At 38.3% G+C, this 12808-nt stretch overlaps 1 protein-coding gene across 1 annotated transcript in view; it reads right to left on the reverse strand.

Annotated features, from left to right (window-relative positions):
• Positions 1 to 12808, reverse strand: part of SMC3 (structural maintenance of chromosomes 3) — a 53210-nt gene that overhangs the window by 25116 nt on the left and 15286 nt on the right. Inside the window, exons 4-12 of the mRNA XM_062213991.1 lie at positions 10284 to 10351; positions 8541 to 8612; positions 7835 to 7914; positions 7517 to 7595; positions 5640 to 5757; positions 2084 to 2259; positions 1172 to 1252; positions 795 to 959; positions 379 to 500 (exon numbers count right to left, since the gene is read on the reverse strand). Coding sequence (XP_062069975.1) covers positions 379 to 500; positions 795 to 959; positions 1172 to 1252; positions 2084 to 2259; positions 5640 to 5757; positions 7517 to 7595; positions 7835 to 7914; positions 8541 to 8612; positions 10284 to 10351 — 961 coding nt within the window. The remainder of the gene's footprint in view (positions 1 to 378; positions 501 to 794; positions 960 to 1171; positions 1253 to 2083; positions 2260 to 5639; positions 5758 to 7516; positions 7596 to 7834; positions 7915 to 8540; positions 8613 to 10283; positions 10352 to 12808) is intronic.

The following is a 12808-nucleotide window of genomic DNA, read 5'->3' on the forward strand; positions in this document are numbered from 1 at the left end:
CCATTTGGGGGGTGAACCAATGGAAGGTAGACCTTTCTCTCTATCTCTCTCTGTGTCTAACTCTGTCAAATAAAAAAAAAAGTTATGAAAACATAAATAAAGATGCTACGTGGGTTTAAAAAATGATGCCTCTTTTTAAAAAGCCCAACATTCACCTTTATAACCTTTGGCAAATTTTTCATAGTTAAAGAGGGAACAATGTCTATTTCCTAGGGCTTGAGTAGTATGTACACAGTAGCACTCTGACCCATAGTAACTGTCTAACATTGGCTGCTACTATTTAAAAGGTAGCACTTAACTCCTGCTCTTAGTTACTGTGATAGGGTGGTTAACATGAAACTATGTAGAAAGTTAAAGTGCTGGTGAAAACTTCCAGACCTAGCAATTCCTCGCTCTTCTTTTTCTTTTACGCTGTTGAATTTTGGTTCTGTTTCTGCCAGTTCTTTCTGTTTTTCTTCTATTTTTTCAAGCAGCTTTTGCCTCTCTTTTAATAACCGTTTCTGTAAATAAAACAAAAGAAGTAAAAATGTAATCTGCTTAAAATTTTTTAAGTTTGGCATAAAATGTTTTCTTGTGGAAAAAAATGACAAGAAAATTGATCCTGCTAATAAAACTATTTTTCCCCTAAATGTAAGAAACAAAGTAATAGGAATAAGTTACTACTTGAAAGAAAATTATTTTAATGTGGTAAACTTCTTATAAAAACCTCAAGAATGCATCCCGTCACAGGACAGACTGTCTTCTGCAATGCCTACTGAATATTTATGCCATTCAATTTCAGCATTGTCACTTACCCTTTGTTCACTATTGCCTGCCAACTCATCTTGTAAATCCTTGGCTTTAAGCTCCAACTTTGTCCTCTGCTTAATTTGTTCTTGTCTTTCAGCACTGAGCTGTTCTTTTTCTTCTTTCATGGCTGAAATTTTTGTTTTCAATTCTCTAACTTGGCGCTCAATATCCTATTCAAAAAGTATTGAAGAAAAACCAGTTAGGAAATCAGAAATACAACAGCAGAACTGTGACATTAATTCTGTCCTGTCTTTCATTTACACTTTTGGTACTATTCCTGAGACTTCCCTCTACAGTTACCAATCTACAATTCAGGCACAAAAGGGTTTACTACTCAAACACACTGTGCAAGTCACTAACCTACCCTTGCTTATAATCTTACCTCCATTTTATCTCTGGCATCCTGCTGAGCATCCCTTAATTGTCTGGATTTTTCTCCACTAGTCTCTCGTTTAGCAGAAAGCTTAAAAAAGAAAAAACAATTTCTAACTCATTTTGTATTTGTTAATATTTCATAATCTTATATCTGCTAAAATAAACATATCCATTCATTTTTACACTTGATCTTAGCCAAAAGGCTGAGAAGTGATTCTATTCGTTTTTAAAATTTAAAAATTCTTAAATGCTTTTCTTCATAAATAGAAAACTTAAGCATTACCTAAAACAAATCTTTGTGCAAAATTATCGCAATACTAATTACAAAATACATTCAAAAAGCCAAGGAAAAAAATCACAAAGGTTTAAAAGTAGCATTTCTCATCTATTCTGCATGATACCATCATTTGATTATATTTCAGACACAACTATATCAAAGACCACATAGGTTTAGTCATTTTCCTTAGACTGAGCTTCTATTTAAAAATCACTGAAGGAGGCCGGTGCTGTGGAGCAGCAGGTTAAAGCCCTGGCCTGAAGCGCCAACATCCAATATGGGCGCCAGTTCTACTCCTGGCTGTTCCTCTTCCGATTCAGCTCTCTGCTATGGCCTGGGGAAGCAGCAGAAGATGGCCCAAGTCCTTGGGCCCCTGCACCCACGTAGGAGATCCAGAAGAAGCTCATGGCTCCTGCCTTTGGATCGGCTAAACTCTGGCTGTTACAGCCATCTGGGGAGTGAACCAGAGGATGGAAGACCCCTCTCTCTTTCTCTCTGCCTCTCTAATTCTTCCAAATGAACAAAATAAATCTTTAAAAAATAATAACAAAATAAAATCACTGAAATGTATAAATACAGGATGAGCTTAACATATTCATAAAAATAAAATCTGATTTTAATTGCCAAAGGTAAATATTTTACCTCATCAAGTTTAGCACGAGTCTCGTTAAGTTCCTGATTGTAAATGGTATATTCCAGGGCTCGTCTCATCTTATCCCACTTCTGATACTGAGCTAGTTCTTCCTTTTCTTCCTCTAAAGTATGTAATCTCTCTTCAATGTATTTTAACAACTCATTGATTTTTTCTCGTTTGCCCTCTTAAAAAAAAATGGGGAGAGGGATGAAGGAATTGAATAAATTTTTAATGTAATAATATAACTTCTCAAAACGCATCACAAATTAAATTTACTCTAAGAACTGCAAGCATTATTTCTTTGATATTATGTGGTAACCAAATCTAATGTACTAAAATGGAAATTAAGATGTCTTTTTATGAAAAGCATCAGAGAACAAATGTACACATAGTGACATTAATTTTTTTTTATTTCAAGCACTGTACTTTATTTCATGACTTAATGCTGTCAAAATCCTTTACCCTTTCTTCTTTTGTATATTTACATTTTACAGTTCTTATTAAAATATTCAAAGGCCAGTAATTTAGTTGTAACCTTTTTAATTGGGAATATATTCTTTTCTTTTTTCTTTTTTTAGTTTTTATTTAATGACTGCATTTTTTTCATAGATACAACTTTAGGAATATAGTGGTTCTTTCCCCCATATCCACCCCCCAAGTTCTCATCCCATTTCCCTCTCCCTCTCCCTCTCCCATCTCCTTCATTATGGTTCACTTTTAGTATGACTTTATATACAGAGGACCAACTCCATGCCAAGCATAGACTTCAACAATTTGTATCTACGCACACAAACAACATATAAACAGTTTGGAACATATATAACAGTTTGGGAAAAAAATTTGCAGTCGATTCTCATATTACAATTCATTAGGGACAGAGGTCCTACATGATTAGCAAGTGCACAGTGACTACTGTTGTTCCTTTAACAATTAATACTCTTTTTTATGACATCAGTGATCATCCGAGGCTCTTGCCATAGGCTGCCAAGGCTATGGAAGCCTTTTTTTTTTTTTTTTTTTTTTTTGACAAGCAGAGTTAGTGAGAAAGAGAGAGACAGAGAGAAAGGTCTTCCTTTTTCTGTTGGTTCACCCCTAAATGGCCGTTACGGCCGGCACGCTACACCGATCCGACGCTAGGAGCCAGGTGCTTCCTCCTGGTCTCCCATGCGGGTGCAGGGTCCATGCACTTGGGCCATCCTCCACTGCCCTCTCGGGCCACAGCAGAGAGCTGGACTGGAAGAGGAGCAACAGGGACAGAATCCGGCGCCCCAATCGGGACTAGAACCCAGGGTGCCAGCGCCACAGGCAGAGGATTAGCCAACTGAGCCACAGCGCTGGCCTAGAAACCTTTTGTGACTATAGACTCCATTGGTATTTGGACACGGCCACAAGCATAGTGGATGTTCTCTCCTCCCTTCAAAGAGTACATCCTTCTTTGACGACCCTTTCTGTCCTCTGAGGTCTCACAGAGATCCTCTGTGTAGGATATTTTTTTTTGTCACAGAATCTTGGCCTTCCATGCCTGAAATGCTCTCTCAGGCCTTTCAGCCTGACCAGTAAGCCTTAAGGGTTGATTCTGAAGTCAGAGGGTTATTTACAGAGAATGTCATTCTAGGAGTCTGCTGTGTGGACTGCTTCCCATGTTGATGTTTCCTTCCTTTTTAATTCTATTATTAGTGACATAGAGAGAGAGAGACAAAGGTCTTCCTTCTGTTGGTTCACCCCTCAAATGGCCGCCACAGTCGCCAAGCTGTGCCAATCCGAAGCCAGGAGCCAGGAGCTTCCTCCTGGTCTCCCAGGTGGGTGCAGGGCCCAAAGACTTGGGCCATCCTCCACTGCCTTCCAGGGCCACAGCAGAGAGCTGGACTGGAAGAGGAGCAACCAGGACAGAATCCAGCGCCCCAACTGGGACTAGAACCCAGGGTGCCAGCAGAGGATTAGCCTAGTGAACCAAGGCGCTGGCCGACATTAATTCTTATGTTACAGTGATAAGGACTTCAGTCTGAACTTCCTTCTTAAAAGTCAGTGTGCCAGGGGCCAGTGCTGTGGCACAGCAGTTAAAATCCCAGCCTGCAGTGCTGGCTTCCCATATGGCCACCAGTTCGAGTCCTGGCTTCTCAACTTCCTATCCAGCTCTCTGCTATGGCCTGGGAAAGCAGCAGAAGATAGCCTAACTCCTTGGGCCCCTGCACCCATGTAGGAGACCCGGAAGAAGCTCCTGGCTCCTGGCTTCGGATCAGCTCAGCTCTAGCCGTTGTGGTCATTTGGGGAGTGAACCAGCAGAATAGAAGACCTCTCTCTGTAAGTCTTTCTAATAAATAAAATGAATCTTTAAAAAAAAAAAAGTCAGTGTGCCTAATTGTTGAACTCTTTACTTAGTATAGCATTGTTCTTCTATGTATAAAGTTAATTGAAAATGGATCAGGGGCCGGCACTGTGGTGCCGCGGGTTAACGCCCTGGCCTGAAGCACCAGCATTCCATATACCCGGGTGTTGGTTCTAGTCCCAGCTGCTCCTCTTCCGGTCCAGCTCTCTGCTATGGCCTGGGAAAGCAGTACAAGATGGCCCAAGTCCTTGGGCCCCTGCACCCACATGGGAAACCCAGAAGAAGCTCCTGGCTTCGGATCGGCGCAGCTCTGCCCGTTGTGGCCATCTAGGGAGTGAACCATCAGATGGAAGACCCCTCTTTCTCTCTCTCTCTGCCTCTCCTCTCTGTGTAACTCAGACTTTCAAATAAAATAAATTTTAAAAAAAGAAAAGAAAATGGATCTTCGGAGCCAGCGCTGTGGAGTGGCGGGTGGGGCCACAGCCTGCAGTGCCGGTGTCCCATATAGGCACTGGTTCAAGAACGGGCTGCTCCACTTCTGATCCAGCTCTCTGTTGTGGCCTGGGGAAGCAGTGGAGGATGGCCCAGGTCCTTGGAAGACCCAGAAGAAGCTCCTGGCTCCTAACTTCAGATCAACGCAGCTCTGGCCATTGTGGCTGGTTGGGGAATGAGCCAGTGGATGGAAGACTCACTCTCTCTCTCTGTGTAACTCTGACTTTCAAGTAAAATAAATAAATCTTAAAAAAAAAAAGAAAGAAAGAAAGAAAAGAAAAGAAAAGAAAAGAAAAGAAAAGAAAAGAAAAGAAAAGAAAAGAAAAGAATACGGATCTTAGTGGAGAATGGGACTGAGAATGGGAGAGGGAGGAGCAGTGGTGGGAGTGTGGGTGGGAAGATGGGTATAGTGGGAAGAATCACTATATTCTTAAAGTTGTACTTATGAAATGCATGAAGTTTGTATTCCTTAAATACAAAGTTTTTTTGGAGAAAAAAAAAAGTGTACCTTCCTACAAAAACATCTAACACCATTGGTATTACTAATCTTCAACTTTCATTACAGAGGTAAAATTATTCAAAACCTCGAGCTTTAAACCACCTCAAATGACTTGTTTCTCCATTCAGTACACAGGTAAGTTACCATACAACATACTCCTAAGAAAAATTTAACTTTCCCCTAGCATAACACAACGACAAAGTAATTTTTAACAAAAATAAATAAGACAGAATCACATTTATTGTACCTGTTTCTTTCATTAGAGAGATACTTTCTTCTTTTCGTTCATCATATACTCTAGTACCAGCTACTTCTCTTAATAGCTTTAGTCTCTGTGAATCTGGTGCTGTTGCCATCTGGTTGATCTAAATATTTTTAGAAAAATAAATGATTACATAGCTCTTCAAAAAAGAAAAACAAAAAACCAAGAACTCCTCAATATACACATTCACACCCTGAGCTCTAAGTACATTAAGCTATGATCTAACAGAATTTGTATAGTACATATATTAAAATGTCTCCTTCACTTAAAATGAAATGTAACAAATAGAATTCAAATTTTAAGTGTTATGAACAATACTAAAAATGAAGGAGGGGCCAGCACTGTAGCACAGCAGGTTAAAGCCCCAGCTTGAAGCACTAGTATCCCATATGGGTGCCGGTTTGAGTCCCAGCTGGTCCTGTTCTGATCCAGCTCTCTTGCTATGGCCTGGGAAAGCAGTAGAAGATGGCTCAAGTGTTTGGGCTCCTGAACACACGTGGGAGACCAGGAAGAAGCTCCTGGCTCCTGGTTTCGGATTGGTGCAGCTCCGGCCGTTGTTGCCAACTGGGGAGTGAACCAGCGGATGAAAGACTTCCCTCTCTGCCTTTCCTTCTCTGTTTAACTCTTTCAAATAAATAAATAAATCTTAAAAAAAAAAAAAAGTTATATTAGGAGTATAACAAAAATGGTATAGTTTGAATATAGGGAGAATGTACAATCTTAAGTGTCATGTGACTTAACAAGTACAAGTCAAAAATGCTACCCTGTATTAAAAAAAACTAAAGTGATAGTTACTAGAACAGTTTCACATAAAAAGAGAACAAGCTCTGAGCTGAAAAGTATATACAAAAGAATACCCTAGCCCAAAAACAAAACAAAACTATTAGAACACCACAGGGTAAAATTCAAAAAAAATAAATTATCTTAGATATAGTTGAAAAGTATATAAGGGGGGACCGGTGCTGTGGCACAGTGGGTTAACGCCCTGGCCTGAAGCACCGGCATCCCATATCAGTGCCAGTTCGAGACCTGTCTGCTCCACTTCCCGTCCAGCTCTCTGCTATAGCCCAGGAAAGCAGTAGAAGATGGCCCAAGTCCTTGGACCCCTGCACCCACGTGGGAGACCCGGAAGAAGCTCCTGGTTCCTGACTTTGGATCAGCACAGCTCTGGCCATTGTGGCCATCTGGGGGGGTGAACCATCGGATGGAAGACCTCTCTCTCTCTCTCTCTCTCTCTGCCTCTGCTCTCTCTGTGTAACTCTTTCAAATAAATAAATAAAATCTTAAAAAAAAAAAAAAAAAAGTATGTAAGGGGAAGCAGCATTAACTAATGTTAATGTTTATAGTTTAGCTGGTAAAAAAACAATCTATAAAAGGGAAAAGTATACATAAACATGTGCATAGTACTATCGTAGATTCCGATAATATAAGCTTCACAGTATCTTGATTCTGTGATAAACCAACAGAATATTAATTTAAGAAAGTTAACTTTTTCAAATGTTAATTTTTATAAATATTCAATATTTTAAAATATGACCACTGCTATTTAGACCAACCAGTAATATCTTCCAGTATACTGCATCTCAGTAAGTAATACAGGTCACTAAGATAAAAAAAAATCTACTTAACACAATCTACTGAAATATTTCTACACCAACATGCAATGGATCCATTTGGTATTATTTATGATCATTTGTCAAAGAAACTATAAACCTTAATACAAAATAAATCAATAAAAACAAAAGATAGTAAGGTCCACTTTCACTTCAGATTAACCATTAGAACCAATAAACCAAATTCATCAATCAAATGAAGAATATACTCAGAAAATAAATTTTATTTAAAAAAGGACATATTTTTACCTTTCCTTGTTTAACAATATAGTAAGGATTGCTTCGGGAAAAACCAGCACTTTCAAGGAGATTCATCACATCATTTTTCCTGTTGAAAAACACTTCAATTATTTTCTGATAACATGCAATAATAAACAAAGAATGAGCAGACTAGCTCCCAGGTTAAGTATTACTATGCTATATAGTCTAACCATTAAACCATTTGTTGAATCAGCCTCAGAGAACATTTTAATTCTTATATTTATGCTCTGAATCCTGATTTGTTGAATATGAGGCAAATAAATTAATTTTTGCAAAGATATTATAAATGTAAAGAAAAATGCTTACGTGACCATCTTCTTATCTAAGAAATACTGATCCTTTTTGGCACCAATAACTCTTCGAAGTGATACTTCCTCTTTGTCAATCTAAGAAAAATGTAAAGTCCAACAATAACTTAAATGTAAAGAAGAAAACTTCCTAGTTAATAAAGTTATTTTAAAGTTCCTGACCACAACTACTTGTTTTAAAATTTCAATTACTTTACCAAAAAATATACAATGAATATTCACTCCTCAGGACAAAGACATTTTTTCACAAAAGCTTGCACTATTCCATTTGTTGCTTGCCAAAATATTCATAATTTTAAGACAAAAATTATTATGTAGGGGCCAGCATTATGGCACAGAGGGTTAAGTCACTATCTGCATCATTGGCAGTCCATATTTGAGCATGGGTTCCAGTCCTGGCCACTCCACTTCAGATCCAGCTCCCTGCAAAAGACGGCTTATGTACTTGGGACTCTGGCACCCATGTAGGAGACCTGGATGGAGTTCTAAGGCTCCAAGCTTCAGCCTGGCCCAGCCCCAACAGTTGCAGTGATTTGAGGAATGAAACAGGGGATGGAAGATCTCTTTCTCTGTGTCTGCCTCTCTGTCATTCTGCCTTTCAAATAAATCTTATAGAAGCCAACAGAGAAATCAAAGTATGAAACAAATTAGCCACATCAATAAAATCTTCAACATTATTACTAAAAAGAAAAAAAGTTACTTACTGGTAACCGGTTGTCTGAATTGTCAAAAATAATTTCCACAAAAGCAGAAATAACACGAGGACCAGTACCCTCCTGAAAACATGAGAAAAATAGGATACCTGTCATTTAAGTGGTAGTTTCATATTCTTTAAACATTTTACAGTCCAGTGCATGGTTAAAAGTCTGTTTCAAAAGGAGAAACATTTCTACCAGACTAGTATATAGCCTTCTTGCCAAATAGCAGACCTTGAATAAAAATAACAAAAGTTCAACAAGGTAGGTTATTATCAGGAATATAAAAACAAGAACTATGCAAGAGATGTCAAAGTTGGATACAATTAAGTTTTATTCTGCAAACTACCTTATTAGGCCACAAAACCCCATAATCTTCTAACTACTTATTTGCTACTATTGTATCTTGAAGTTCTCTTGTAGTCAAGTAATGCTAGAAAGGAGCCCTAAGAAATTATATGATAATTACTGGAAAATTTTTTTAAAAACATTTAAGACATTCTGAATAGTTTTAAATGTTATAAAAATATATTTAAATCATGTCACATTAGATTAATCTATGACATAATAAGTATATACAAAGTTCAGATAGTGTCCAGAATCTAGAAACCAGTATTATATACTGGTTTAATACAGTAAAGAACAATACCTAAAGAGATTATTAGTTCTTTTAATGCTAATCTGAGAACTTAAAAGTTCTTAAAAGAACTCTAATACAGAGGTTCAGTACTGATTACTGAGCTACCAATTCAAACTCAAGAAGGAAAAAAGGCGCCGGCGCCGCGGCTCACTAGGCTAATCCTCCGCCTTGCGGCGCCGGCACACCGGGTTCTAGTCCCGGTCGGGGCACCGATCCTGTCCCAGTTGCCCCTCTTCCAGGCCAGCTCTCTGCTGTGGCCAGGGAGTGCAGTGGAGGATGGCCCAAGTGCTTGGGCCCTGCACCCCATGGGAGACCAGGAGAAGCCCCTGGCTCCTGCCTTTGGATCAGCGCGGTGCGCCGGCCGCAGCGCGCCTACCGTGGTGGCCACTGGAGGGTGAACCAACGGCAAAAAGGAAGACCTTTCTCTCTGTCTCTCTCTCTCACTGTCCACGCTGCCTGTCAAAAAAAAAAAAAAAGAAGGAAAAAAGGCAATGGTTTAAACAATCAGAACTTCCTTGAAAGACACTTATGATATATTGAGAAATCTCACTTTCCGATCTTAGTGTTAACTATAAGTAATACTCAAACTAAAAAGATCAATGTTATCACTTAATATGGCCTTTTATAATTTTTACCCCAAATCACTTTAGTTTATCATTCATAATTAATGGAAAATTTGAACTCACCTTACTGTAAAAATGTTTTTTTATATTTAAAAATGTTGCTACTAAGTATAAACATAGCTGTTAAATTAGTTTGCAACTGTTTCTCTATGCCCCTAATTAACTTCTGATTCTGCATCCTCAAGTTCCTAATCTCCAATATCAAATTCTTTCTCCCAGCAAACCTGTTTCCAGAACCCGACCAGGTATGGAAACTGATATGGAAGACAAACATATCCACAGGCAAATCGTACCACTTCCTTCTACCATTATGTACAAATTAAGGCTTTGTCTGGCATTAATATAGAAGATTACATTACACAGCAGACTAGCACACTTAATAAAGATTACGTAAAGTTCAAAGAAATTTGAACAAATTATATTTTTAAACCAGGACTGATTATGTATTTTTTAAAGTACATAACAGTGTCTTAAAGCAGTCTCACTCACATGCAACAAAGCCAATCGCTGTTCTGGACGGAGATGACTAAACTCATCACTGAGAACAAACTGAATTGCTAGAAAGATAAAACAAAATGATTAGTACAGTCTAACAAAGAATTTATAACTTATTCCTAACATCCCATACCTTAATAGATTACAGTATGTCAGGCAATAAATACTACAGATAAAGTGAATTATCTTTCATAAAGGTAAAATCTGACTGCATATCAGAACAAGCAGACAGGAAACAATGATACAAGAAAAATACTAAGAAGTTTTCATTGAAACATTTAAGAAAAGAAAATAAAAACACTAAAGAAGACAAGCAGAACTAAGGCCTGTCTACTGATCAAAGCATTACATGCTGACTGATCTTAACTATACAGTCATGAGCTACAGAATAACATTTCAGTCAACAACAAATCATAATCCACAACAGTGGTTCTGGAACACTGCAAGGGAGCTGAACCATTCCTCTTGCCTAGTGACATCACACTCATTGTAATGTTGTAGCACAATACGTCAAATGTCTATGGTGCTGCCAGTTAAACACACATGTACATAGCCAGTCTTACACAAGTATACAATGATATACTGTAAATAATAATACTTGATAATAAACACTACTGGTTTATGTATAGACACTTTTTACCACTATTGTGGAATGTATTCCTACTTATAGAAAAACATTTACTTTGTAATAGTTTTACCAGTATGCGGATGAGTTAGGAGAGGTCATCAAGGATGATATCTGGCCGAATCCATTACAGTACTACTTGGTTCCTGATATGGATGATGAAGAAGGGGAAGGAGAAGATGATGATGATGATGATGAAGAAGAAGAAGAAGGCTTGGAAGACATTGATGAGGAAGGCGACAAGGATGAAGGGGAGGAAGATGAAGATGATGATGAAGGGGAAGGGGAAGAAGGAGAGGAGGATGAAGGAGAAGATGACTAATAGAAAACACTGATGGATTCCAACTTTTTTTTTTTAATTTTCTCCAGTCCCTGGGAGCAAATTGCCGTCTTTTTATTTTTTCCCTCTTGTGCTCAGTCTCCCTGTTTTTGAGGTCTCTTTTCTCTACACCATGGTTCTCACCTTATTGTGGGGAAAATACCTGAAGCAAAATACAATGGGAAAAGCATCTCTACCCCTTTCTGTTCCAAATTCATTTTATCCCTCTTGTCTCAACAAAAACTGTATGGAATCAACACTACCATGCTCTGCGGGAAAAAGAAACCCTCCTGCTCCTGGCTCTGCTGGAAGCTGGAGGGTGCCAGGCCCCTGTGTAGTAGTACATAGAATTCTAGCTTTTCTCCTCCTTTCTCTGTATACTGGGCTCAGAGATTACACTGTGTCTCTATGTGAATACGGACAGTTAGCATTTACCAACATGTATCTGTCTACTTTCTCTTGTTTAAAAAAAAGAAAAAAAAAAAACCTTAAAAAAATGGGGTTATAGAAGGTCAGCAAAGGGTGGGTTTGAGATGTTTGGGTGGGTTAAGTGGGCATTTTGACAACATGGCTTCTCCTTTGGTATGTTTAATTGTGATGTTTAACGGACATCCTTGCAGTTGAAGATGACACTTTTAAATAAAATTCTCTCCTAATGATGACTTGAGCCCTGCCACTTAATGGGAGAATCAGCAGAACCTGTAAGATCTTATTTGGAGTTGACATTCTCTATTGTAATTTTGTTCCTGTTTATTTTTAAATTTTCTTTTTGTTTCACTGGAAAAGAAAGATGCTCAGTTTTAAACGTTAAAAGTGTACAAGTTGCTTTGTTACAATAAAACTAAATGTGTACACACACACAAAAAATAGTTTTACCAGTAGCAGCTCATATATCCCATGTTTATTATGCTCTAAACTGCATCAAGAGGCCCTGTCCACTGACTTAACACAACCTAGGTTTAAGTATACTCTATGATGGTCACACAGGGATGAAATCACCTAATGATGCATTTTTCAGAATGTATTCCTGTCATTAAGCAGCCCATGACTTGAATTTTTTTCCCCACTAGACATGATATAAATTCTTTTTTTTAACAAAATATGTATGTATTCTGACAATACACTACATTGGATATTTTTCAATAGAAAACTCTTGTGAGTTTTTGGAACAGGGACTAAGACATTGCCTTGACAATTTATGAAAAACCCACGGCCAGCATCATATTGAATGGGGAAAAGTTGAAAGCATTTCCACTGAGATCTGAGCACCAGACAGGGATGCCCACTCTCACCACTGCTATTCAATATGGTATTGGAAGTTTTAGCCAGAGCCAATAGGCAAGAAAAAGAAATTAAGGGGATACATATTAGGAAGGAAGAAGTCAAACTATCCCTCTTTGCAGATGATATGATTCTTTATTTAGGGGATCCAAAGAACTCTACTAAGAGACTATTGGAACTCATAGAAGAGTTTGACAAAGTAGCAGGAAATAAAATCAATGCACAAACATCATCAGCCATATACAGACAATGCCACGGCTGAGAAAGAACTTCTAAGATCAATACCATTCACAA

This window comes from Lepus europaeus, chromosome 17 (genome assembly GCF_033115175.1).
Source record: "Lepus europaeus isolate LE1 chromosome 17, mLepTim1.pri, whole genome shotgun sequence".
NCBI lineage: Eukaryota > Metazoa > Chordata > Mammalia > Lagomorpha > Leporidae > Lepus > Lepus europaeus.